This window comes from Halichoeres trimaculatus, unplaced genomic scaffold, assembly GCF_033239565.1.
Source record: "Halichoeres trimaculatus isolate MK-OKI-2021-1 unplaced genomic scaffold, fHalTri1.1 fHalTri1_scaffold_15, whole genome shotgun sequence".
NCBI lineage: Eukaryota > Metazoa > Chordata > Actinopteri > Labriformes > Labridae > Halichoeres > Halichoeres trimaculatus.
In genome coordinates this window covers 18,913,160-18,939,117 of record NW_027437193.1, presented here as the reverse complement: position 1 = coordinate 18,939,117, position 25,958 = coordinate 18,913,160, and the positions used below count along the sequence as shown (strand labels likewise).

General features: G+C 40.2%; 1 protein-coding gene across 4 annotated transcripts in view; it reads left to right on the top strand.

The window, feature by feature from the left end:
- cdh24b (cadherin 24, type 2b) overlaps nucleotides 1-25,958 on the top strand; it is a 296,244-nt gene that overhangs the window by 181,141 nt on the left and 89,145 nt on the right. For all 4 annotated transcript variants that reach the window (XM_074687942.1, XM_074687943.1, XM_074687940.1 and 1 more), the window contains one exon: nucleotides 9,947-10,114. In XM_074687942.1, coding sequence (XP_074544043.1) covers nucleotides 9,947-10,114 — 168 coding nt within the window. The remainder of the gene's footprint in view (nucleotides 1-9,946; nucleotides 10,115-25,958) is intronic.

Below are 25,958 nucleotides of genomic sequence, written 5' to 3'. Positions count from 1 at the left end.
TCTTTCTCACTTCCGTTTTTCCTTCTGAGCCATCTAAAACACCCTTCTCTCAAACACACACACACACACACACACACACACACACACACACACACACACACACACACACACACACACACACACACACACACACACACACACACACACACAGTCTTACAGAGGCATACATCTCCCTCTCCCACTGTTCCCCCTCCCCAGTTGGCTCCAGTATGAGTTGGCAGGAATGAATCCATGATGGCAGAGTATGAACAAAACACAGCTGCACCCTAATGTTATTATTTCTGGCTGAGGCGAAAACAAAAAGACGTGTGTTCAAAGAGAGATGTCAGCAAAGGTTTGTGAAGTGTTACACGGGGTAGATTACAAAGCAATGTGTGTGCTCCTGATTGCTCTTTATGTCACACGTGTCACCAAAGGGCCCTCAGGTTTTGGCTGAGCACAGAATGATTTATTTATATGTTCAACTTCATTATAAGCACTTCCTCTTCTCCTTTTTTTTTTTTTGGAATGTACCTTGGAGTACAGCCGTTGCTTAGTTGAGTCAGACAAGAAGTTCCAAGTGTGTGATGCTTCAGATGCTGCTTTGATTGACACTGAGTTTAAAAAAAGCTGTAGGAGAGGGAAACAAGTTGATCTTCATGGCTTATGGGAACATGACGTGTCCTCATGTGTTCACACGATAAATGTTGGTAATAGTCTAAAAAACATAGAGAAAATATAAATATGGTGCCTTCATCTTCCCTCATACAACAGTGTAGCCAAAAAACTGCCTTGGTGTGCACTAGTACACTAGTATTCTAGTGATTCATTTTGGACTAAAGACAAACATAGCAACAATCTGACCTGTGGAGCGGTGGGCTTAATATCATGTCTCCCCCTCCAACAGAGCACACATTTAACTTGTGGTCAAATCACACTAGATCCATCTCCACTTTGATAGGTTTCAATTCAAGTCAGTGTGTTATCTCACACTGGCTCTGTTTCATTGTGTTGCAAGGTTGGAGCTCTTTGGCTAACGTATGCAATAATTTTACCGAATGCTGGAGCAATGACGGGCACTGTAGCTGTGCTATAACTTGCAATTTGTCGAGCGTCAGCCTGAGGCTGGCTCTGGAACCACTGGAAACCACACACACCAAGCCAAAAAAGGCATTTTTACAGTAGAAATACATGTTTACACCCTTCCATCCAAAAGTTAGTTTCTCCAGTGGCACACACTGTTGAGGTGGTGATTTTTTTCTTACTTGGCAGTTTAGAATTTTTGTTACTAAGATTGTGAGTTCACCTCATCAGAGACACAGCTCAGCTGATTGGCAGGTAGGTCCTCTATAGGCTCAAAGCCCTTCTCATTTCTCATATGACCCCTGTCAAATTTCAAAAACAAACAGGTGATGTCACAGAGATGCATTTATTGTATAGTCTCTGGTCCACACAAGATTGTAGTCAACTTTGTTATAACAACAAACTGACATGATGAATAAGGCCAGGCCAGTAGTTAACAGGTTTAAGAAGCACAGGAATTCCTCAGCCTCCTGATTCCAGCTGCCTGGCAGTCCTGCTTTGTGCTGGAGTTGCTCAGTCAAAACGCAATGGAGCAGGGACAGAACAGACATGGATCTGGTGTGAGTTCTGCTTCAGTGTTTAAACCAATTCCTTCCTTCCTTTCCTGTCTTACTTCTCTATTTTCTAATCCAGTAACAAAGGCATTTTTCATTTTTTTCAGAGGCTCTGTCAATCATCATTGCATTTCCTCTTTACAGCATAAAATGAACTTTTAAACTAAACTTTTCTGAAAAATAAACTCTGCCACATATGGTACTGACTCAAATATAGGATGACTCTGATTAAAGTCAACCCTTCTCTTTAAAGACCAATCTTCAGAAAAAGATTGATATCCAAAATTTACTTTAAAACTATTTCTTATCATTGAAATTCTGAGACAGTCATTAAAATAATTGAGCCAACTTTCATTTCAAGATCTGTATTTCAAATGTAATTTGTAAAAGGCATGCCTTCTTTGCTTTTCTCAGGAACAAGCTCAGACACAGACCTGTCAGTCTTTTGGTAAGGGCCTCTTGAGGACCACAATAAGCTTTTGTTTTAGAATTCATATTTTTCAGATGGCCTTTATGGACACACGATCTTAGGACATTACACTCTGTAAGTCCATATTTTTGGCTGCCTGACAGTTGTTTAATGTCTCTGCTGCATGATCATCATTAACTTAAAATTATCATCATCAGTCCGCCTCAGTTGTCTGTTAACTTGCCCAACTTTAGGTCCATTTTACTCTAGATGATCAGCACACCTCTCTATGTCTCATCTCCTGTCCATAGCTCCTGTCACTGTGACTCTGTTGTGATTGACAGATCACTGCAGTCACTATGAGGTCTCTGGCTTTACACAAAGCTGGCGCTCTCTGTTAGAGCAGACAAGTATCAGCATGTGTCAATGGTTCGATCCCAATTATATGACGACCGCCCCTTTTCACATTAATGTCAATGCAGGAAAACTTGTCTTATATTGAGGTCAATATGGTATATCAGCATTAACACCATCCTAAGAACTAATTATTGCAGCTGTTTTGATCTTGGTTTCAATTTTCAAGGAGGCTGACTGAATGGCCTACTATAAGCCCAGTTACCAGGGAGAGCTCTGAGTTGTCTGCTGTTGGCCGCACTCTCAAGCACTGAATGTGCCGTCCACCTTCTCATACAGTTTAGGGTTGATAAATAACACTTAGAGGAAAAGATAGGATAGGTCGAAGTCTGACGTTTGTGGAAGTATGAAAAATAAATCACACAAAAATGAATGCAGAAATATTGATACTAAACTATAAAATTCTAATAAGAAAGTAGACACAAAAAAGCAAGAAAAAGTAAATAAGTAAAAGTTTCATAGATTAAAAGCTCAGCTGGAAATGCATTTTCAAACAGAAATAATAACAGGAAAACATATACGATTAGCAAGGAAGCTGAAACACACACACAAACAAAAATGTTACATAAAGACAAAAATAAACAGAAAAAGCAACAACAACAAAAAGACAACTGAATAAATTACTGATTATTAAATGACATGGTATATAACGAGAATCAAATTGTGAATTACACATTCAGTAATCATTTATTAAGTTAATAGAAAATGTGAAACAAAGAAAAACAAATGATGCAACACATTAAACCTATAACTTTGTAATAATATGTGTACACTTGATTGATTTACATCTTATTAATCCAATTTAGTGCTTTTAAATGTGCCCATTTATTTACATCTAAAATAGTCGATAAGTTGGTATTTTGCGTTTCTGTCTCCATCTTATGATGGATAACTCACCACAATACGAGTCTTGGCTGTGGTGGGTCACAGATTGCACTGTTCTGCTCATTAAAGGAGGATGTTTAGTAATTGATTGCTCTGACATATGAGAACCTCTGCATCATGCACAGGGAGCAGCAGTGCTCTGGTTAATGCTAATGAGGGACTATATGCTTAATTCCACTCAGTGTGAATTAGCCGCGTGACTCTGCTACCAGACAGGTGTTAGTATTCTGAACATGTCCGCTCTCTTCTCCTCGCTCTCTATCTCCCCTCTGCAATCACCCCCGCTCCTCACCGGCTCCATCACCAAACGTCTCATTCAGGATGTGCACTCGGAGGCGAAGCACATTTGCTCGTACATTCAGTCTGTTTGTTTATGAATTCTGCTCAGAAACCGAGACGTTTTTCCTGCTCGTTCGTTTGCATTCAAAACAGGCTACACAGTTGAATGTGATTCACCTTGAGCTGCCAAGTCATCCTGGCCTGCTGTGTCTGGCTGATGCTGGAGGGGGGAACAGCCAGTATCTCATACACCTGACGAGCACCATCCAATCACATGTAGCAGAATGAGGTCATTTACACAGAGGTGGTGATCGATGCTGAATGGATGTAAGCGATGTGTCTCAGTGTGCCGTTAAAGAGCGCGAGGTACAGAGCGAGATTTTACGCTCTGTCAGCATGTCTGGCTGTCTGTGTTGGGTGATTTATCTTTTCCATATGAGCATCCTCACATACAGTTTTTGTGTTTATGTGTGTGTGAGTGTGTGTGTTTCTGCTGTTAACGGGACATTAAGTTATATATTGTTGCTGTCAAATGGAAACTGATTGTCTTCAAAATGACAGAAAAGCTGTTAGATTTTCAGGGGAAGCAGTCGTGTTTTCTGCTCCATGACACTGCGTTTTGAAATTGTCAAAAGGGATTTAAAAAGAGGGCTAAGAGGAACTTTATAAGTGACTTAGAGTTGAGATATTTTTATTGACGCTATGGTGTTTAAACAGCAACAACTTTATGGTTTTAATCCCTTGATAACGCTTGAACTAACAGCACTGACAGGTTTAGAGTTCAGTTTACAGAGGCCTGTTGGTGTTTACATAAATTAAGTTTTTCAGTTAGAGGAAGCAGCTCTGATATTACAGTGAGAGTGAGTACATTAAAACAGCTGATAGAATTGGGCGCCACTTTCTAAAAGGCATACTTGAGTAACTAATGGATTTACTGACAGCTGTTAAATAATTTATCATGGCTTCATAAATCTATAATTATTTTTCAAATGATCATCTGAGGCTGAGACAATGCAGATTTTCAGATTCTAAAAATATCTCCTAGTCAATATGATTTTTTTTTCTTAGGCACTGAAGAATTTTGATACAGTTTAGTTTCTAAAACTTAAACTTTTCAACCTTCCCCCAATTAAAAAAACACCTGTAATGGCATGCCCAAATTAAACTAGATGTTGTTCTGAAACCCTCTAAAGCACATACAAAAGCTTGGTCTCTGTAAAATTAACACTCTAAGATTTTAACCTCAGCACTCAAACTTATTCTAACTTTAACCAGTATGCAGTTATTGAAGTAAGAACACACTGAAATTGAATGTTTTTGTCCTCATTAAGATTTATTTTTGTTATTATTATTTGATATAGTGCACACAAAAGGATGACTGTATTAAATCGAAACTTAAATAAGAATACAGGTGTCAGTTCATACCATGTCACCCCAGGGAATGTTGTTGTCTCCGGGGAGACCACAGATCAATCCAGTTTGCCAAATGAGGTGTCAATCATAAGAACTTCAACTGTGACACTGTAGTATTGATTTTGAAACACCTCGCAGAATCTACAAGGCTGCATATTCAAATCGAAGTCAAAAAAGCCCACGGGCGGGCTGCTGCCAGTTAGGGGGTGAGAAGAATGACAGTAGATCACTTTCAGCCAAAATGTATCAAGAATGACACTTTTGGGAATGATTTCTTGACATTATACTAAAACTAAATCTAAAACCTTGGCCAGGAAAAGATCACACTCAGGCCTATACAGAGTCCCACTGGTGACCCTGGACAGGCCAAGGTTAAATGTTGAATTTATCAGCCAAGTACAGTCCTACTCTTAGCTGTTAGATTGAGTGGATAAGAACCACACTATAACAGTAGCTATCACCAAATTTTCCATTATGCATATTCTCCTCTCTCAAAAACATGAAGAAAATGCAGGTGTAATTGTTATTTCCACAATCCTCAAACAGAGTTTTTAGTGCCCCTGACAATGGTTAACATTTACCCAGATATCTATAATCTGAACATTACTAATTAAGCACACCGCACAAACTCCATGTGACATGTGATCCAGCAGCAGATAAGTCACTGACAGCCTACCTGTCTTTGATGTTGAGTATATGGGATATTTGTCATCATTTGATCCTGTCTGATTCTGTCAGTGTGTCCTGAGTTTTAAATGATTAATGGAGTTACGCTGCTGCACCTTATGCATAAATATACACATCTGTTTATTTGAAAAGACACTGATGGATCCTGCTGTGCAGAGGAGTTGTTTGATTGTTTGAGTCGATAAAATATCAATCACTGCATCCACATAACTTGTCCTTTGACTTGTGTGTGTTTGTTTTCTGCTGTTTTAGGGGCACAAGGAAGGGAGAAACTTTAAATCTGTCAGCTGGAGCTCGGGGTATTGAGTAGAAGGGAAATCTGCCATGCAAACAATCAGCATACTTGACCACAGGAAATGAGAGCGGACAAATTGATTGGTTAGTTTAGCCACTTTTGACGTTTACGTCATCCCAGTTTGGGCCTATGTTTGGCTGGTTTTGGTCCAGTATAGCTCCATGATAGGCTATTGGGCAGAGTAGTGACACATTTCAGACACAGACTTGTAGATATTTGAAACACTTCTTTACATACTCTAAGGAAGGAAAACAAAACAAAACAGAACAAAACAGGAAAAAAAAAGGTCATGAAATTATTTAGAAAACAACATATTAAAAGCACAGAGAAACTCTGGTTGTCAATTCAGGCTTCAGAGTTACAGAGATCATCTGGTTTTCTTGATTACCCGTGGGACAGAAAGAGGCCTTTGGGTCCCCCTGATTGTAAAGCAATCTCTTTAGCTGCAGCATGTTATGCTCTTATGTCTCTCTAATTCATTGTTCACTTGCCTCCAATGGACCGTTTTAACAGTTCCTCCTAAAAATGAGCTGCAGGGCATCTGGTCCAGCTTCCATGAAATCACAGCACCCATAACTTCAGGCTAAAGAGCTTATTGGAAGTAAAGAACCCATGACCTTTTATTAATGACTTACTAACATGTAAAACTGCAGTCCTGATGAAGTCTTTAATAAAGGGTCACGACTCTTTCAGATGGTAATGAGCAATCAGATGTGCTGTTCTAAATGTTAATACATCATTAATAAAAGGTCACGATCTCTATTAAGGATCTCAGTCCATCTCTGCATATGCTTCTGCTTATTCTACTGATCAGGTGTTTTGGGACTGATAATGTGAATTTGGCATGTCAAAAGGTCTGAGGTAAACCAGGTCTGAAACATGATAACACATGAACCAGTAATGAGTTTAAGAGGTGGACTGAGAGACAACTGGGGCCAAATGATGCCTACGTTAAGGAACATTTTACTTTTATCTGGGTAGATACTCAGCTATGATTGGCTGCATGGTTTCATTTGATCTCTAATTGCTGAAGACCTGTAGACCTGTAAGGTAGAGCCAGGAAAACATCCAGTAACCATTTCCTAATGATTGCTCTGGTCATTTCAAATAAGTAAACACAGCAGCGGGCTTCGACTTTGCAACTGCTGATTAAAACTATAAATGCTTGATTTATTGAGCCAATAATAACCAGCTCCTGATAACAGAGCTGGAGGTAAGTTTACATTCCTGTGTTTTAAAATGTGTTTGTAATTTGAACCTGAGGGAAGAAAAAGCAGAGATCAAGTGAGGAAAGATGCATGTACTCTTATTTTCTATATTTACAGATTTATAATCACCCTTTGTGAATAAAGACAACTCTAACTCCTTCATGAAGTTTTTGTTTACTCTGAGGGATATTCAGATTTAATCATTTTTTGAACCAGACTGTAAATACGTTAATTTCTGCTGTTAAAGTTCGCTTTTTAGATTTGGTGTGTTATAAACTTGGGAAACTTTACACTTTTGACCTCTTGAGACCCAGCGTCCACATATGTGGACTTAACATTTCTGCTTTTCAGACCCATGATACTTCTTTTTTTACTTTGACCGATTAGCCATATTTAAGGACACTGCCCACATCATCTATTGGTGAAATGACAACATTACACCTATTTTAGTGAAAAAAACAAAACAAAAAACAACGCATTTAAGTTCAGTAACACTACTAACAAACAACTAATAGAGAACTCATAACACTAATAATTAAACTTCCCGTACAGTGACCAAGTTTAATAAGTATACTTACTAGGTCATACTTATCCCAAATAGTTAGGTGAATTAAAAATTGCACACCAGACAAAACCTCAGGTCTTAAGAGGTTAAATTAGCCTTATACCCAGAGACAGAATGTTCACTGATTGATGGTAAAACATGTGTCTGGTGTTATTTATTAGACTGTGAAGTACTGTATGTAAAAGATCACACCATACAGGGGAGGCGGGGACGCATCTGTGAGTTGGTAGCAACTCAGGACACTGGTTTGAATTCACCATTAGCTGGTGAAATCCCTTTCTTCCACCATGGAAAAATGTGGGTCGTTAAATGCTGTAAATCCATTTTTTTCTCTTTTTTTCCCCCTTTTTTTCTGGTAAAGTTTTGCAGTTCTCAAATGTCTGTTGAATCAGTACTACAGCTCTTGTTTTTTTATTGCTGTATGCCAGCTGGGGCTACTGCTCCTTTGCAATCCTTCAGTACAACTGCACAGTGATGACAGCTATTCAGGTGACTCGAAAAGATTTGTTGTGTTAAAACTTTAGGACATGTTTTTCTTCTTTGAAAATACCCATAGTGTGTCTTATAGGCTGAAAGTTTTGCTGTCCACTGAAAAAGGGAAAAATGTACACCAGTGACATGTTTTCTTCTCGGTGTTTTTCCTCTTTAGTGATGGTGAGTTGCATATTGTCTCCTCCTATGTTGGAATGTGAAGCCTTGTTAGAGTAATGAACATTCCCTTCACAGGGCAATACTTTAACAGACTGATGTACAAAACATACTCCACCAATGAAACAATGAGGGACTTCGACACTGAATGTGAAAACTTGAATAACGGTGAGAAAAGATGAAGGGGATGGAACTTTCCATTTACCATCTGAAGGTTGAATATAATAAGAACAGATTGTGCCTGCTTGAATCACCATGAATTGCACATTACCTGATCCCCCATCTGCTTCATCTTGAGGCCTTATCTATAAAGCATATTGTTTTATGAAATGCATGGAAAAAACAAGCCCATGAAGTTTGCTGCAACTCAGATTGTGGAAGAGCTCTTTCTGCACTTCCACTCCTCGCTCTGCAGAGCCGTGCTCACATCCCAGCAGAGCTCAAATCTGTTAGACAGTAAAGTAGACACAGAGGTGACTCTTTCAGACTCAACAAATGTGGTTCAGGTCCCAGTTTATAACAAGTCTTATTCCCTGGAGTGAGCTTGCAAGAGACACTAATCCAGATACTAACACCTACTCATCTCCACCCTCATCCCTGGGCCTGTCTACATACATGTGCAGAGTGTAATGTAACTCAAGAGTTCATCACAGGAATCTCAAAGCACACTTTAAGAATAACTGAAGGGGAATCTGGCATCATTACCACTAAAAAGTTTTCATGTGAAGCTTTACTTTCAGCGCACTTTGAGTGGGTGCAGTCCTTTTGCAAATCTGATCCTAAATGTGGTCCTCCTGAGCACCTGAACACCACAGAGATGTGAGTGTAGGTAATAAGGAGCAGGAACTCTGCCCTTTTGAACTCTGTGATGCTAATGATACACAAACAGCCCTGTCACATGCAAGCTGCAGTGACAGAGAGAAAACACGACCTGCTATAGAAAAATCTTTTAAGGAATGACACAGAGCTTGGTTTGTTTTCTTATTGCATTTCATTGCAGCTAATTATGTTTACTGGATGTCAACTGTACTCTGATTTTCACTTTAAATCTAGATAACTAAAAGCTGAACTGAAGCATTCAGAAAGCTGAGTGGGTAAGAAATATCTCTCTCTAGAAATCATTCTTTATTTGATTAATTTATTACGGTTATCTGTATCATGAAGAATGACTTATTAGAAAGTTACACCTCTAAAGCTTGGTTCAAACGATAATGTAATACAAATAATACAGTGGGCCCACTCATATATCTCTGGAGGAAACTGATATTAAAAATGTGAACAGAGCTGGATCAGATCCCACTGTGCTGGAAGCTGTTGTTCCAAAATAGAGCGCAGGCCAAAAGACAAGGTCTTGAAGCCAAAAGGTTCAGCGCCTGATCATCACTGAATCATAAACTTGGATCAAAGAACCATTTAATCCCACCTCGATACATCACAGTCATGTCATGTCACTTCAGCATAGAAAAAAACTATTTTTACTCTGTCTATAATGCCTCACTGACACCTCTTTGTGTGTGTGTATCTCAGGTATCCTCCGGACAGCTGTGCCCGACATGGACAGGGAGACCCAGGACCAGTACCTTGTGATTCTTCAGGCCAAAGACATGGGAGGCCACCTGGGTGGATTATCAGGGACCACCACCGTCACCGTGAGGCTGACTGACGTCAACGACAATCCTCCACGCTTCACTCAGAGTGAGTTACTCAGAGCTCGAACAGCCTCCCACAGGGAGAGAATGACTACCAGGAATAGACAGGAAGCATGACTAAAGAGAAACAATAACTGCTCTTTCTGTTTGCACACTTATGCACAGGGATTGAAAGTGCTGCCTCCCACTCCACCCCAAACCACTCATTCACATCGATACAGCCGCAGGAAATATGGCCTGAGAAACTGAAAGTACATAGGATAAAAATAAGAGTTAGGAGTGTCAAACATTCCCCCAAATATGAGTGGAAATACATTTCCATGTAACAATTAGCATAACAAAAAAGAAAAAACAGCCCATTTTACCAACTTTAGACGTGGGCATGGCTGATCCCATTCTGATTTGGCTGATTTGCACATTCAGCCTGCATGTGACGATAAGCTTTGGACAGTAAGCGCTACACAGCATCTTAGATGATTCAGAATCAGAGGAGGAAGCGTGGGCTCTTACATCTGACAGTAACTATCTTAAAGCCTGGCCCACACCACAAGATTTTTAAATATTAGCAGATGCTGAGAATGTGACAGACCCCACACAAGATGACACATAATGACAGGTTTGACTTTTCTGTTCTTATGGTGTGCGGGATGCAACAGGCTTGACAACACATCACAGATAACAGAAGCTGATTGAATTCACCCACAACTAGAGTCCACACTCTCAAATCTTGAAAAATGTCCTGTGGTCAACATGGCAGATGACAGGATTGTCATCAAGGTGAATGCCACCATGTTCATCTGCTGTGTCGCTCCTCTCCTCGTCACTTTCATCCTGATATATTTACGGGACATGTTGTCTTAACACCTGTGTTGCTGCCAAAAATCAACAAGTTGTTCCTCCATTTCTGACACCTGTCTAACTTTTTGCTCTGCGTGTAAGATGGTGGCCACAGCTGCATTTTTTTTTTGCTTCATTTTATGCGTCAGCTTGCTTTCTTTATTACCATTTTCTTACATGTGACAATCCAGAGAGTGTGTGTTGGCTGTTCTCAGGATTCGTCCTACATGACAGGATATTTGAAACTGTCCATATCAAACATGCTTGATATTAAAGATTTCAATCCCATGCAGCACTGATCCAGTTTCCCAGCAGAGCAGGAGGATTAAAATCACTTCAGAGAAACCCCACATCACAGCAAAATCTGGTGGTGATTTTTGAAACCATCAAAAAAAATCAGGATTTTTTTGTCAGAGAGGTGAAATTTGGGCCAAAATTGCCCTAACTGACCTGCATTATGGTGCCTGCTTTACTTAGATCTCAAATGGCCAGTCTTGAAATCCTTTCCTATCCATATCAAAGTTGCAGATGCCTTCTATTTCTTCTCAAAGTGATGGATGCTATGTTACATGATGACTCTAGTGTCAGTTTTTCTCATCATCACAGAGCTGTTCTTACAAATCTAAAAGGATTCAAAAGTCGTGATTACATCCCTGCAGACGACATTTAGATTTTCTTTGAGGAGCAGAGCAGCGGCCTGTTGACTTTTCTTGAGATTGGTTCATAAAATAAGTAAATACCAGAACATGAGCATGCTCAATCTAAACCAGATGCCTTAAAAGTTTACAGAAACTTGATTGACGACATTTCAAAATCAAATCTGGAATATGTTCAAGAAGAATACCACAAAGTATGTAGGCGGCGCTTGTCTTGGACGGTTAGAGGGCTTCAGTGTGTTGTTTAACACTGTTTGCAAAAACTTCATTACAGCAAGTTTGAAACAGCTTGGAGCTTCACATGAGTGGGCCTCATTAGAACGGTTCAGAATCGAGTGAGCTGTCAATCACGGCAACAAAAGTTACGTTTAATTACCTAGTTGTGCTGTTGTAATTTCTCAGCGCTCATTATGTGTAAAACAGGATGCTACAACAGACAGTGTGCTGGGTTGTTGCATAAACAGAGCGCTTGTTTGGCTCCAGGAGGCTGAAAAGTCCTCAGACCTTTGTGACCTGCAGGTCCTGTCAGCAGCAGTCAGGCAGAGGAGACTCCTGCGGGGCTGCAGACTGCCTCATCCAACATGCAGCCATAGATTTCTCTCCCACTGTTACCCTGCTACTATTTCTAACTCCATAAGATACTTCCAGATTTCAGGAAATAATCTGACAGCACCTCTATTTAGGCCAACCTAATCTGCTTCCTAAATAAGTCTTTGATGACGTTAAACTGAATTTGCTGTTTGGGATCAAGAAGGTATTTTAGTGCAGAGCTGAGATGGAGAAGGTCTCATGTTGCTGTGTGGCTTTTGCTAGCGATAAATTAAATTAGGCTCCAAATTTGGACTAAATTAGTCATTTACATAACAGCTGCTGGTCGCCATGAAGATTTTGTAATCAAGCTGGATTATTATCCGAGTTGGACATTGTACAGCAAATCATTCTTTTAGTTATGAGCTGATTAGAAGAGTCTCTCTGTGGCACTGCTGTGACTTCTCTATTGATGGCTTGAGTGCAATGCCGTGTCTCAAATATTAATCAATCCTTCTTTTGTTATTCTTCTGAAATTGTAAGGTGTGTCCTTCATTGCCCACAAAAGGACAGACTGGGGAGTCGTTCTGTGCATGAAAAAGAAGAAGCCAAGCAGCCTCAATGGCCTGTGCCCTTCTGTCATATTGTACTTGATGTCTTTTCTTTCTGCTGTTTCTTATTTGAGCAAACTCTGTCCCCTCACAAATAATTGCTGACCTCATTCCAATTACAGGGAAGAGATGGAGAGCAGCAATGTGAGGCTGTTGTACAATTACGTATCTTTCATTTTTAAGGAATGCTTTTTAACAGGAAAGGTAGTTTACTGAAATATCAAAGTATTGCTCAAATTGAATAACATGACATGAAAATATCTGAAGGTTTTGTGAAAAGCAACAAAATAATTGCATCTGTAATAGTTCATCATCATTATTTGTGTCAGAAATTAGGATTTTATGATGAGTTCTGAATATTATACGTGATTACATATCTCCACAGGATGAGAATATGTAAGAAATTACACTCTTTCCCTTTTCCTGTGGGTTCAAAGGTCAAGTAAGATAAGTGTAGTGAAAACTACAGCTTCCAGGCTCATAATGTTGGAACATCAGTTTCACAGACTGCCTGACATACAGCAGAAGACTATCCAGGTTTCACTGAGGAGTTTGAGAAGATAAAGAGGGCAATTCTGCTTCTGTGTCTGTTTTTGTGTTGGGAGTTATATGACCTGTTCACATGACAGTTACACTAGGTAGTGTTTTTTTTTTATTTTTGGCATGGTTTTGGCCAACAGTAAACGGTGTTGAGTGTTTCAGTAAACCATTAACATCAAATCAGGGAGTTTTGATTGAGAAAACTCCAGCAAAATAACAGACAACTCACTCTGCAGCTTTTCTTTTGAAAGATAGTTGTATTCCTCTTCTGATTGTTGGTCAGGCCAAAAAACAGACCTCTACACCATAAGAAAACACACATTTACAGCCTAGTTCAAAATACGGATTGGGTCTGAAACACTGCTTTTGCTATCGGCACACACTGTGCAGTGGGTGACTTCTTTTCTGGCTCTGTGGTTTAGAAGATATGATTGTCCAATCAGAGCCACAGCTCAGCTCACATGACGGGCACCCTGTAGCTGTTAAAAAAGAAGCTCAAAGCCCCTGTTATATCCAATGTGGCTGCGCCCGCAGATTGGCTTCATTTTATGGTATCAGAAACAGACAGGTGACGTCACAGAGACTACGTCCATGCTTTCTACAGCCTATGGTTGTGTCTAGCTCGTTAGCCTCCTCAGTATTTGTAACAGATTAATAAGTAAATCTTCATCTTGTTCAGCAGCTATTGAACAAGCTTAGGGCACAGACTGTTCAGTTTTGATGACTTAGTGTTTGAGAACCCCTCCCTCTTCTTCAGTGCCACCGTCTTGACAAAATAGCATCACTCCTTACCTCAGGAAAATAAACTTTGTGTTGGCCATAATGCTGAACTCCAGGCATCAAAACTGCAGTTCACAAACTGATGGCTGATGTCGAGGTAGCTGTGTCCATTTATTTGTATAGCTCATGATATTTACCCCTGACAGCCACCAAAATAGCTGCTAGCTACCTGTCTGGTGCTGAAAAATGGTTATCACTAGAGCAGGAATATAAGGTGTTTGACACTGTGGGCCCAGCTGTCAAGTCAGCTCCTTAAATTGTCATACCAAATTATCAAAAAAATACCACTGGGCAAGCGAGTGTGATTTCCATGTGAGGTAATGAAACACACATTCATGTAAACCTCTGAGCACCATGTCTGTAGGTTTGACTAAGTTATACTTTTATGAAAAGTATGCAATGCAAATTGAGCCAAATGGGCACCCAGGGTGTTAAAGTTGTCTAATAGCCTCCCTGGGCTGTGAGTCACAGTGGCTGTTACAGCTCCAGCTGCTGACTGTGTGGATACAGGAGCCAAATCAGCAGCCAAAGTACTGTTACTAAGTTCCAGTCGAGTTTTAAACAGCAGCGAGCACCTGTCCCTTTCACCTCGCTCAGCATCTTTACCTCAAAGCTCTCCCTCTCCAGCAGTCACCACAAACCTAATCCTCCTCTCTGAACATCAGTTTTAAAGACATTCAAATTTATCTCTGTAGAATTATAATACAGAGCAGTCCAGAGAGAAAAAAATCACTCTCCTGGTAATAATTATCATAAAATGATAGAATTTTATTTATAGGGCTTCTACAGTTCGGGCTTGGCATGCTTTTCAATAAAGTAATACAAATGGGGGAATAAAACAAATAGAAATAAGTGCAAATACTGCAGGATAAAAGAAAGGAATCAAATAAATAACAAACCAAGCAGGCACCATAAAAGCTGATTTACTTTCCAAAACAAAGCCGGCTTAAAAAGGGAAAAAAAAAGAATCAAACACTGACATTAATTCTGTTCTACAAACTCTTTGAACCAGACAACCAAGGGCATGGTCTTGTTATTGAACAGACTAAAATTGTGTGTAGATCACATTACACAGGGCTGACTCGGCTGCTGTTACTGTAACCAGGGTGCATCCTCCTGTGAAGTCTTTTGTCTTCTTTGAGAAGATAGAACATCTCATGCTGTAAATCCTTCACTGATATCTTCAGTTTATGGATTTCTCTGATAAACTGTTATTTTCAAATCAGCACTAAAATACTCAACCATTGTTGGTGCTAATGCAAGCTATGACTGCTGCTGCTGCATATGTATTCGAAACATCATTTTAATACATGGACTTTTCCTCTGACTTCAAAGATTTGTTGTGTGGAAATGTGAGGACTCTTTGCCTCCTCACAACATTTTTAGCACACGTGTTATCCTCTTCTGGAACAGCAGGGACACCGTTTTTACTCTCTCAGGCTGTTGAGGCTGTTCATCTGCTTTAATGAAAGATTGTTTACCCTGACCTACAGTGTTGTAATATTAGGCTAGGGCTGTTATGATATTAGATTTTCATCTCATGGTTATCATGGCCAAAAACAATATTAATATCATTTGATATTTATGGAAAACAGACGGCCAAATCACACCAGACCCAACATCACAGTACTGGATCTAATATGTAAGACTTCTATTTAACTGGATGCCGGGGCAACCCTGTTTCAGATTGTGCACTGACATAGTTAAAATTGGTAACTGTTTCTTATGTTAAAAGCTTGGTTTTATCCCTGTCAACAGCCTCATGACAGAACCTTGGAATTAAAACCAAACATTCTCTACTATATGTGCTTCTGCATTATACATTGTCCACAAAAACGTAATCTTTTAAGAAATCCCAAACTGTTGAGCAAACATTTCTGACAGCAGGTAGAGTATTTCACTTTAACCTCCTCAAATTTAAGCTGCAGTAGTAGCCACGTATTGTGATAAAGGCTAGATCACTAACTGATAACAGAAACATCTTCTGCTGCTGCTTCATACTATATTATACAGCTGTATTTAGAAAAAAAAAAAAAAACGTTTAGCAGGGTTGTTAAAAAGTAAAAAAAAAAAGCATCAACTTAAAAAAAAAGAAGTATAATTGATTAAATACAACTGTAAGGAAAAAATGGAAAAAGAAAGAAGTAACAAAAATAACATTCTAGTTGTCAGTCAGTTCCTGTTCAGTTTGATATATATCCTGGATCCCTCAAACACATTAAACACCTGTGAAAACAAAAGTAACACATTAGATTTGACTCAAAGCTTGTGTGAAGTTTATTTTTGATAGTTTTTGGATTGAGCTGTATCTTTAAAGTCCTTGGTGATCTTCTCCTGTGTGTGTGGGTTGTATTTTCTGACCAAAACAATCTATTTTAGCAGTCAAAAGTTTCACCCACCATGAATTTTTGCCGCAGAAAATGTAAACAAAGGTCGGCGTGCTGTTAATCGTTTTTGTTTGACTCTGACCCAGTGTCTCCAGTGTCAGGCATTTAGCTCAACTTTATTCTGTAGGAGTGTGAAAAGCTCACGCCTGATGTTCTGTTTTGCTTTCACAGGTTACAGGCAACAGCTCTTATTTTAGTCTGTTTTAAAACCTCCTCACAGGAGCTTTGAAGAGCGGATAAACATAACATTGCATAGCAGAGTGCAGGTGGATGCATGAAAAGAGCTGTCAAGAGCTGGATGGGTATTTGATGAGTGTTTTTCTAGTCCACCAGTGCACTGGCTTTAATGCCAAAATTGAACTAATGATGTCCTGGGGTGGAGGTTTGTTGCTCCAGTTGAACCCTTTCATAGCTGCTGTTTTGGGCCGGGCTGCCCCGAGGACTGGAGGCCTTTTCGCAGGGATGTTCTGATCAGTATGGGCGGCGGGATCTCTGATGGTGCTTGTTTCTCGCTTGGTCCTGGTGATGACTCTCTGTATATATATTTCATTGATGTTAGCCCACAACCACATTTTGTGTCTTTTTTTGTGTGTGTCCATGTGTGTGTGTGTATCCCCAATCCTTCGCTTTCCCTGTGTGTTCCCTCACACACTCCCGCTCCCTTGTGCTTGCTTGAACACCATCAAAGACAGCCACCCCGCCGCTCTACTCAATTACACACCCCGGCTTTTAAAGAAGAAACCCTCAAATCCGGCCCCTGCGTTTCCCCAAGGTCAACACTGCTTATTCCTTTTGGCTAGAGAGGATTACAACTGAGTGTAGGAAACAGGTACCGGCTCTACATTATAGCCTTAACAAGAGGAAAAACAGGACCAGCTTTGTGCGCTTGTCTTTTTTCACGGTATCTGAGAATTTCTCTCAATCCACAACATGATTCCTGGAACTTATGTGGGTTTGTTTGTGCATGTGGTTTGGGCACTGTCAGGGGATTTCATTACGCCCAGTGGAGTAAAAAGGAAAGGGGAAAGTAGGCTACAGTGCATATTGTAGTTGTTTTTTGGTTAAGTGATAAATGTGGGATATTTTCAGACACCTTGCTGGTAAACATAGAGCTGTAACCAAGCTTTCCTCTGGGTCTCATTATCAAATGGTGCACACTGTGCTCCAAATGTGTTTGGACAGCAACATGTTGTGTGATGTTTTATCTTTCTGCAATCTTGGGTACAAGAAAAGCTTTAACTTTATTTTCATCCTTTTCAAATGGACGTTTTAGGGCTGGTGGCACATTTTAAACACTTTAAGGTGACAATTATTCAGACATGCAGTCATCTTTCTGCTGAAACTATTTGAAGTCTGTATCCCAGAAATATCACTGGACTCTTCATATTTATACCCATTTGTTCTCAGTCGAGTGTGTATTTCTCACTGGGCCTGTTTTTTATGAGAAAGTGTCAGACTGTGAACTATTTTGTGTCCCTTCGCTCCCCTAAAGCTGGTGGTTAACAAGGCAGATGGAGAGAAAAATTGTGCTTAAGGCGAGTTTCTATTATCGTCTTATTCCGCATCACTCCCTCGCCTGAATAAGTACGCTCTTAATTATGATAGTGGGGTGAGGAATACATGCTTGGCTAATTATCTGAGAGTAAACATGGAGCGTTGGGTATCCAATCACATCCCAAATTATTAACTTTCTGTTACAAAGCTACAGGAGAGGCAAGGTGGATGACTTTCTCCTCCTCTGGTGATCCACTGGGAAATTAAGATGGTGGGACTTTGAACAGCATCATAAAGCTTTGTAGTATAGAGCTGTAATGTTGTTGTTGTTTAGCTGATGGGATATTTCACACGCTCGTTTCCATGTAGTCATTTATACAGACATGTTTTTTCATGTTTACGGTAGCTGAATTATTTACGGCTGTGTTTACAGCACGGATTAATTCTCATCGGGATACTCTGAAACGAGGTGAGAGCATCTGCAGGTAGTGTGTCTAGAAATAAGAGGACCACTGACTGAAAAAGAAAGAAAAGAACATCTGCTTCATTTTTGAACCTCAAGGTCTATTATTTGGATGAAAACCTGTCTATTTCAGAGGAAATCTGAGATGGATGTAGACATAATGGGATATTAGAGAGTTTGATTATACCCAAGATTATATCACTCACTGAATGAATAATTAAAATCAGCATCGACCGTTTACTATTTTCTTTTTTTATTACCTTGTTTTTCTCATTTCCTACACTCAGTACCAAGATTATAGACAAATGTAACCCTGTATACTTTCAGCTATTGGTGCCCTGTCGACTCACAAAAAGTTAGAAAAGACAAGCAAAATAATAATGATAATTAAAAAAAAATCACTAGCCCCTGTGTTAGATTATAACAATCTGAGTTCATTTAAAATGACTGTAAAAGTATGTTTTTGTGACTGGATGCATTCATGACTTCTGGTCTTTCTGCAGCCAGCCTCAAGCGGATTCTCGATGAACAGCGACTTTTAGCACTTTCGCATACAAGGGCATACCCTTGATGCCAACACCCATCATGGCTGTCTTTCACCATAAAAGCTTACATATCCTGTCTCTATACAGTCAGTAACTAGCACCTATAGGTGAAGCATACAGGTGCAGCTGATCAGACTGATGTCAACAGGCAGCTCATCTATTGCCTTAGGTCTGTGGATGATGAAACGGAACTGAAGAAGTTACAGTGCTTAGTCGGTGTATCAACTTACACAGGAACTGCTCTGTTACAGTCCCTGCTGTGGCAGGTAGCTGCAGATATGCCTCAAAAATTTCTGGATGCCAGGGCTGTGACACATCGAGCGTGTCAAAATTACATTACAAATTACATACATAATGAGCACAGCTAGGCCAGGGGTCGACAGGTTTGGGGTTTAACAACCCAACAAATGAGGAGAGGATCATTAATAGATTGGGAAATGGGAAGTGAGGGAACCTCAGAATCTCAGCTGATATGAGTTGACCATAGACTGTATAAAACATGGATGTAGTCTCCCCGACGTCACCCGTCCATTTCTGAAATGGTAAATGAAGCAAATCGGCTATTGTGGCCATATTGGAAGTGGCAAGGGCTTTGTGCACAGCTATAGTGCGCCTGTCAGTCACGTGACCTGAGCTGTGCCTCTGATTGGGCAAGCTCATGATCGTAATATCCTCTGAACTGTGGAGTTAGAAAAAAATTCACCTCCGTGCAGTGTGTGCTGATAGTAAAATTAATGATTCAGACTGGAGACATGTTTTGAACCAGGCTGTAAATAGGTTAGTTTCTGCTTTAAAAACACCTTTTTGGCTTGGTGTGTATGTGACCTCTGGTACTTCTGGAGCCAGCCTCAGGTGGACACTCAAGAAACAACAGCTTTTAGCACTTCCACATTGTCCCATATTCTAAGACCGGAGGTTGCTACTTGGGGTTGACCGATGAGAGAGTACACAGTCAACATGCAACTGAGCAGAGCTGGACAAGACAAACATCTGTGGTATTCCCAGTGTAAAAAAAGCTTTAAATGATCCAAATTTACTTTTAAGATCACACGTTTCCATTTTTTTGTAAATCCACATGCTGTTCTTTTTCTGCCACACAGTTTCCATCAGAGAGTAGACATGTTTTGGTTAATTCATAGCGTCTACTAAGCTCACATCTGTCAACAGAATAGAAGTCCATTTGCAATGGATGACCATGAGATACAAAAAGAGTACAAGAAGGAATAATAAACAGGAATCAATTTCTGAAACTACAACTGTTTGACAGGCATAGAAGAAGTTACATCCAAAAAAGACCATGAGTCACACCTTAGGAAAGGCAAATGCTCATTCTCTATTGAAATAAATTCTTCAGCTTTTACAAGCCCTCACTCTTTCATCCATGTTTCTGCTGTTAAATCTCTGCGATAAGAGATTATGTTAATTAACAAGCCGATGTACTTATGCTAAAGCATAAAATACAATTTCACGCACGGATCCAAATGAAACGATAAATATCTGAAAATATGACCAGCAGGCCCATCATCTGGAGCAAAACATTCTCGTTCGTTAGCAGCAGAAGAGACTAATAAGAGAATAATTAAAAACTCTCCATATTCAGCATGACTCACGTCCTGTACAGGATGATATCGGCTTTAATCTTAATCCTCTAAATTAAAAACTTCCCTCTTCAGTTCTCCTCATGAAATATCAGAAAGTGAAATGCCACTCTTCCTATACTTCTTCCTGGTGAAATGTCAACATTTGATGTGTGATCTGTTCGATCCCTGTGATCTCTACACCAGCTGTGCTTCTCCTTTATCCAGCCAGGACACATCTGTCTGCTGTCAAAGGGCGAAACATTAAGTCATCGCATCGTGACACTCAGAGCCACGCTTTGTTGTAGTTTAACTACACACACACACACACACACACACACACACACACACACACACACACACACACACACACACACACACACACACACACACACACACACACACACACACACACACACACACACACACACACACACACACAGAAACAGGCACACCAGACGCAACCTGAGACTCATAACTCCTGAAGAACTTTGGTTTGAAAAGCTACAACTCTCCTGGCTGACAGAAACGCAGGTGCCACTTCTTGTTTTTTTTATGTGGTTTCCAAACAACCTTGGCTTGCCAACGGTGCCACATAAAATGCTGAGGGAGCCATCACTCTCCCAGTGGTTTGATGGATGGAGAGATAGATGTGCTGACAGATGACTACATAGGTAGCCGTGATAAGATCAGTGTCATTTTATACAGCAGAAATATGAAACAGAGAGAGGGAGAAGGAGTAGCTCGCAGAAGGCTTCATCATAAATATTACTAATTCATTTCCCTGGAGAGCGAAGGCTGTAACAGAGAGAGTGTGAATGAGGGGAAGAAGAGGAGGTGTGTGTTAGAAATGTTCTGAGTGTGTGTCTATTCTGTGGTTTAGAGTGATTTTTTTTTTCCTGAAAGAGAAGAAGAGAAAGATGGAGCTGGGAGGAAGGTGCGATAAAGTTGTCAGAAGAGGGAGACAATGGGAAAAGCAAGAGGAGGGAGTGGGTGAGAGGAACACAGAGGAGGAAAAGCACAGAGGAGACAAGGAGACAAACGCTGAAGAAAGGGAGCGTGGGAGGGCATGAAACGGAGGAAACAAGGAGGGATAATCATGGTATTATGTCCTTTTAGGAGACTGAGGTGCAGAAAAGAAAAAAAAGGGAGAAGAGACAATAAGATGAGATGAGTGGGTGAGCTAAAGTGGCTAACAAATTGATGTGATGACTTTACCCTCTGCATGTGTTCTGCTTATCTGTGACTAATCTTTGTTTTAAGATTCTTCAGAGAAACTTCCCAGATGTACCGAGAGGTTTAAGATAAAGTGTGTTGGCATGTATCTGTAGGCTTTCATGTATGCAGGAAAAAACACAGCTCATATGGAGAGCAAAATCAGGCAGGATGAAGACTCTAGGAACAAAATTGTGGACCCAATTAACCTATGGCTAAGTCCCACCTTCTATATACACTGGTACATTTCTTCACATATTTCCATTGGTAAAAATTGTTTTGCAGAAAGTCAGTCTTTGGTTTTAAGAAGTTTTTCTGAAATTTAAGTTTAAGAAGAAAAGGCTCCTTGGACTTATCTGAAATAGTCGACATACCATAGGTTGGCAAATGGGGTTGCACGGTGGCGCAACAGGTAGCGCTGCAGCCTCACAGCAAGAAGGTCACCGGTTCGATTTCCAGCTCGGCTGGTGGGCCTTTATGTGTGAAGTTTGCATGTTTTCCCTGTGCGTGGATTCTCTTCGGGTCCTCCTGCTTCCTCCTTCAGTTCAAAAACATGCTCACCAGGTTAATTGAGCACTCTAAATTGACCCTAGGTGTGAATGTGTGCGTGAATGGTTGTCTGTCTGGCTCTGTGTCTGCCCTGTGATTGGCTGGCAACCAGCCCAGGGTGTACCCCACCTCTCGCCAATGAGAGCTGGGATAGGCTCCAGTCACCCGTGACCCTGACCAGGATAAGCGGTTAAGAAAATGGAAATGATGGAGGTTGGCAAATGTTATGCTGGATAGTTCAGTGTCAATACTGTAGCACTAGACAAACAGAGACACTCTCAATAAAATGGGAAAAAGACTGTTTTATTTTGTCATGACCAATGCTGATCCTCTATTTTGTTGTCTGAGATGGTAATGGCAATGAGATGCGGTTTATAACATTTGCACTGGGGCCCTTAGACTTGTATTGTAATTGAAGCTTTCATCGACCTTCTCAACAATAAAATCAATAATTTGTCCTTGAACTGCATAGTTTAGAGTTTTTTGGTGATTTCTAGATGATAATAGATATTTCTGTCACCAAAAATCATCAATAGCATCCTGTGAAACGTCCTACTGTAATGCCTGCCATAAAGCCTGTCACTGAATGTTTGTTGTTTGTGGAGGGGGCGTGGCTTGGCTGTTTGACCAGAAATTTTTAGGTTGGGCCTAGCACAAAAAAAACAAAAACAAAACAGAAGCTTCTTAGCTGGGCCTAACCCAAATCTTTGATCAAAGGGAGAAAGAAAGGAGTCAGCAAACGAGTATTTTGTTCCATCCTCCGACTCTCTCAACTTTATTCAGGTTAACAGAGTATAATTACAGTGTGAGAAACAAGATTGCACAATTGTGACCTTAAAGATTCCCTCTGAGACTCTCATCTGTAAACAGTCCATAGTACATGGTGATGTGGAGCTACATGTTGATAACTCATGTGGTAGGTGAACCTTTAGACTTGAGACCCCCTCCTTACATCAAAACATCTACATCATTCATTGTACTTTTAGCCATAGGTCAAGTGGCCAACAAATGGTAAGGTCATCTGCATGAAGCAATATATGCATGATGCAGGTATTGCTGGCTATCAGTCTAAGGTCAAAAAGTTCAGCTAGAACAAATAAACTCAACACTGTTGTTGCAAGAAACTAATAGAGTGTCCTGGCTTTACTGAATACAGCGTGATTATCAATCTGACCTCCATTTGTGAAAGATACACATCTTTTAAACCTGTTGCATTTTTACTTCTTTTGAAATATGCACCATGATGTTGGTCTTTCAGCAAAAACTAAACATAAAATACAAGTGAAATCCCCCCAAAAAGGAAAATAACAAGACGTATAAAAGGAAGAATATATATGCCACAATATAATTTATCACATCCCCTTATTTTTTTATTTCTTACTGTTTACAGTGAAACGAGGACTCACTGGGAAGTGATGAGCAGGTGGTTATTCAGTGAATGAAATAAAACAAGAAAAGAGTTAATTAATCTCAGAAATGGATACATTTTGGTTCACTTTTGTATTCCGTTTGTTTCATTTGGCTGTAAACAACAAAACGTAAAAGACAGTGTCTCATTGTGAAGGTTGTTCATCAGTAACCTCCAGCTATATTGGGCATCTTTCCCAGACGCATATATAGTCATCAGACTCAGCTGATGGGTTCTGAAATTGATCTGTGATGACCTTTGATTGGAGCACACCCGTCTGTGCACACTTGCATGATGATCAGTCAGAGGTGAGGGAGCAGGGAGACAGGGAGGTGACAGACTAAGTCATCTCTTGTTAGGCCCAGAGACACACACAAACACACACACACACACACACACACACACACACACACACACACACACACACACACACACACACACACACACACACACACACACACACACACACTACACACAAACACTCCTGACTCCCACTCTCTCAGTGTGTGCTCTTCACACGCCCGGTACCCTTGTGTCCCTTATCACACTCTTTCCCATCTGTTCCTAATGCAACACCCTGAGCACTTGGCCTTTTTTAGACAGCGTGGCAGACATCGCCTGTGCTGAGGAATCCTGCATGTCAGAATGTCGACATAAACTACTGCAGCTCATCTTACATTTTTAATGATGGAATATTAATGCTTAAAATAATAGTGTTAAGTGAACATGAGGCGGGGGTTGTATGCTGCTTTATCTGTGCTTTAACTGTTCGAGTGACTTATAAGTGCCCCACTTCCATACACACTTATGTTATAATGGGATGAAATAGATGGAGTGATTGATATCATATGATTCATGCAAGTCATTTTTTGCATCACAGCAGACACCAAAAGAAAATAATATGAGACTAGAAGATCATTTTGACTATCATACAACCATACCTGGTTTGCTGCTGTCATCACTTTCCCCATACATCATGTGTGTATGATTTGTATTGTCTAGCTCTGGAATGGTGGTCAAATTTTTTAGCAGTAAATACGACAATAAAATCAATGAATACTGTACTTAAAGCTCTTCTGACCGGGGGATTAGGCTCCATATTGGTACCAAGCATCAGGATTTACTGCCCTAAAACTGACCTCATCCTTTAGTTATTCAAGTGATTTTGAAGCCGAGCTGAAATTCAGTCCATTGCTGTCCCCTCAGAGGAGCATTAGACCTGATCACAGCTCAATCAGCTGCTGGTCGGATGAATTTAAGGAATGTCAGAGATATTAGTCGGGTTATTGCAAACATTCTCACAGAGGAAGCACAGCCAAGAAATTTTTCAACTTCAGGGCTTTTTTGTTCCCTGATTTCACCTGCACTCAGTGGCAGACCGCATCTGAAAGCACTTTTGCAACACACACTGTGATGTGGGCGGCCTGCACACCGCACACAGAACAGCTATAACATTATGGCCAGCTGTGCAATATAATGCCAGCCAACACAAAAGCTTTAACCTAAATGACACCTTTAAGAAAACTCCATCCTATCGTAACACCAACAGCATGAACACCTAGATGATGCTGGACAGACAGCCCAACCAGCGTGAGCATCTTTATTGAGAGCTTTGACTGCCGATAAGTCACTCATGTACATATTAGACACAAGATCATAAAATACTACTGCTATTACTTCTAATAATAACAGTATTAATAGCTTTAAATCATGTCTTTAAAACAGATGACATAATTAATGGCCAAAATGTAAGCAATACAGACAATAATTGGAAAAAAAAATTCAAACGATTATGGCAATAACAGGAGCGTGCTTAAGTTCTCATATTTTAAGTTTTTTTTTTTTGTTTTTTTTTTAGAATTAGGCCCTTTGTCCCCACATTTCCTTTTTCATAAAGTTTTTTGTCAGATTGTATCCCCCCTTCTTCCGAATTGGGTAGCCAATTACACCCCACCTATTATCCAGTAGCAGTAGACTACAGATGTAATGTAGCTTTCTGCTAAATCCGATGCACCCATCTCTTTGTTTACTGCAAACATTTAATGTAAGTTCACATTGTCCTTTTAAATACACTAAGCTAAGTAGCACAGAGGCTTTGCATTGACCAGCTTCTGGTCAGATCATTTGAATGAAGCATAGTGCAGATACTTGGAATCACTTACCAGACCACCTGAGGTATCATAGGTTCATAGAGGAAATATTAAGGAAGGAGGATGGCTCTTTGAAAACTCCTCTGTGTTAGCCTGTCAGTATCATTAAGTCTACTGTGATATGTTAGTGAGTGGTTTGGGACATAAAGG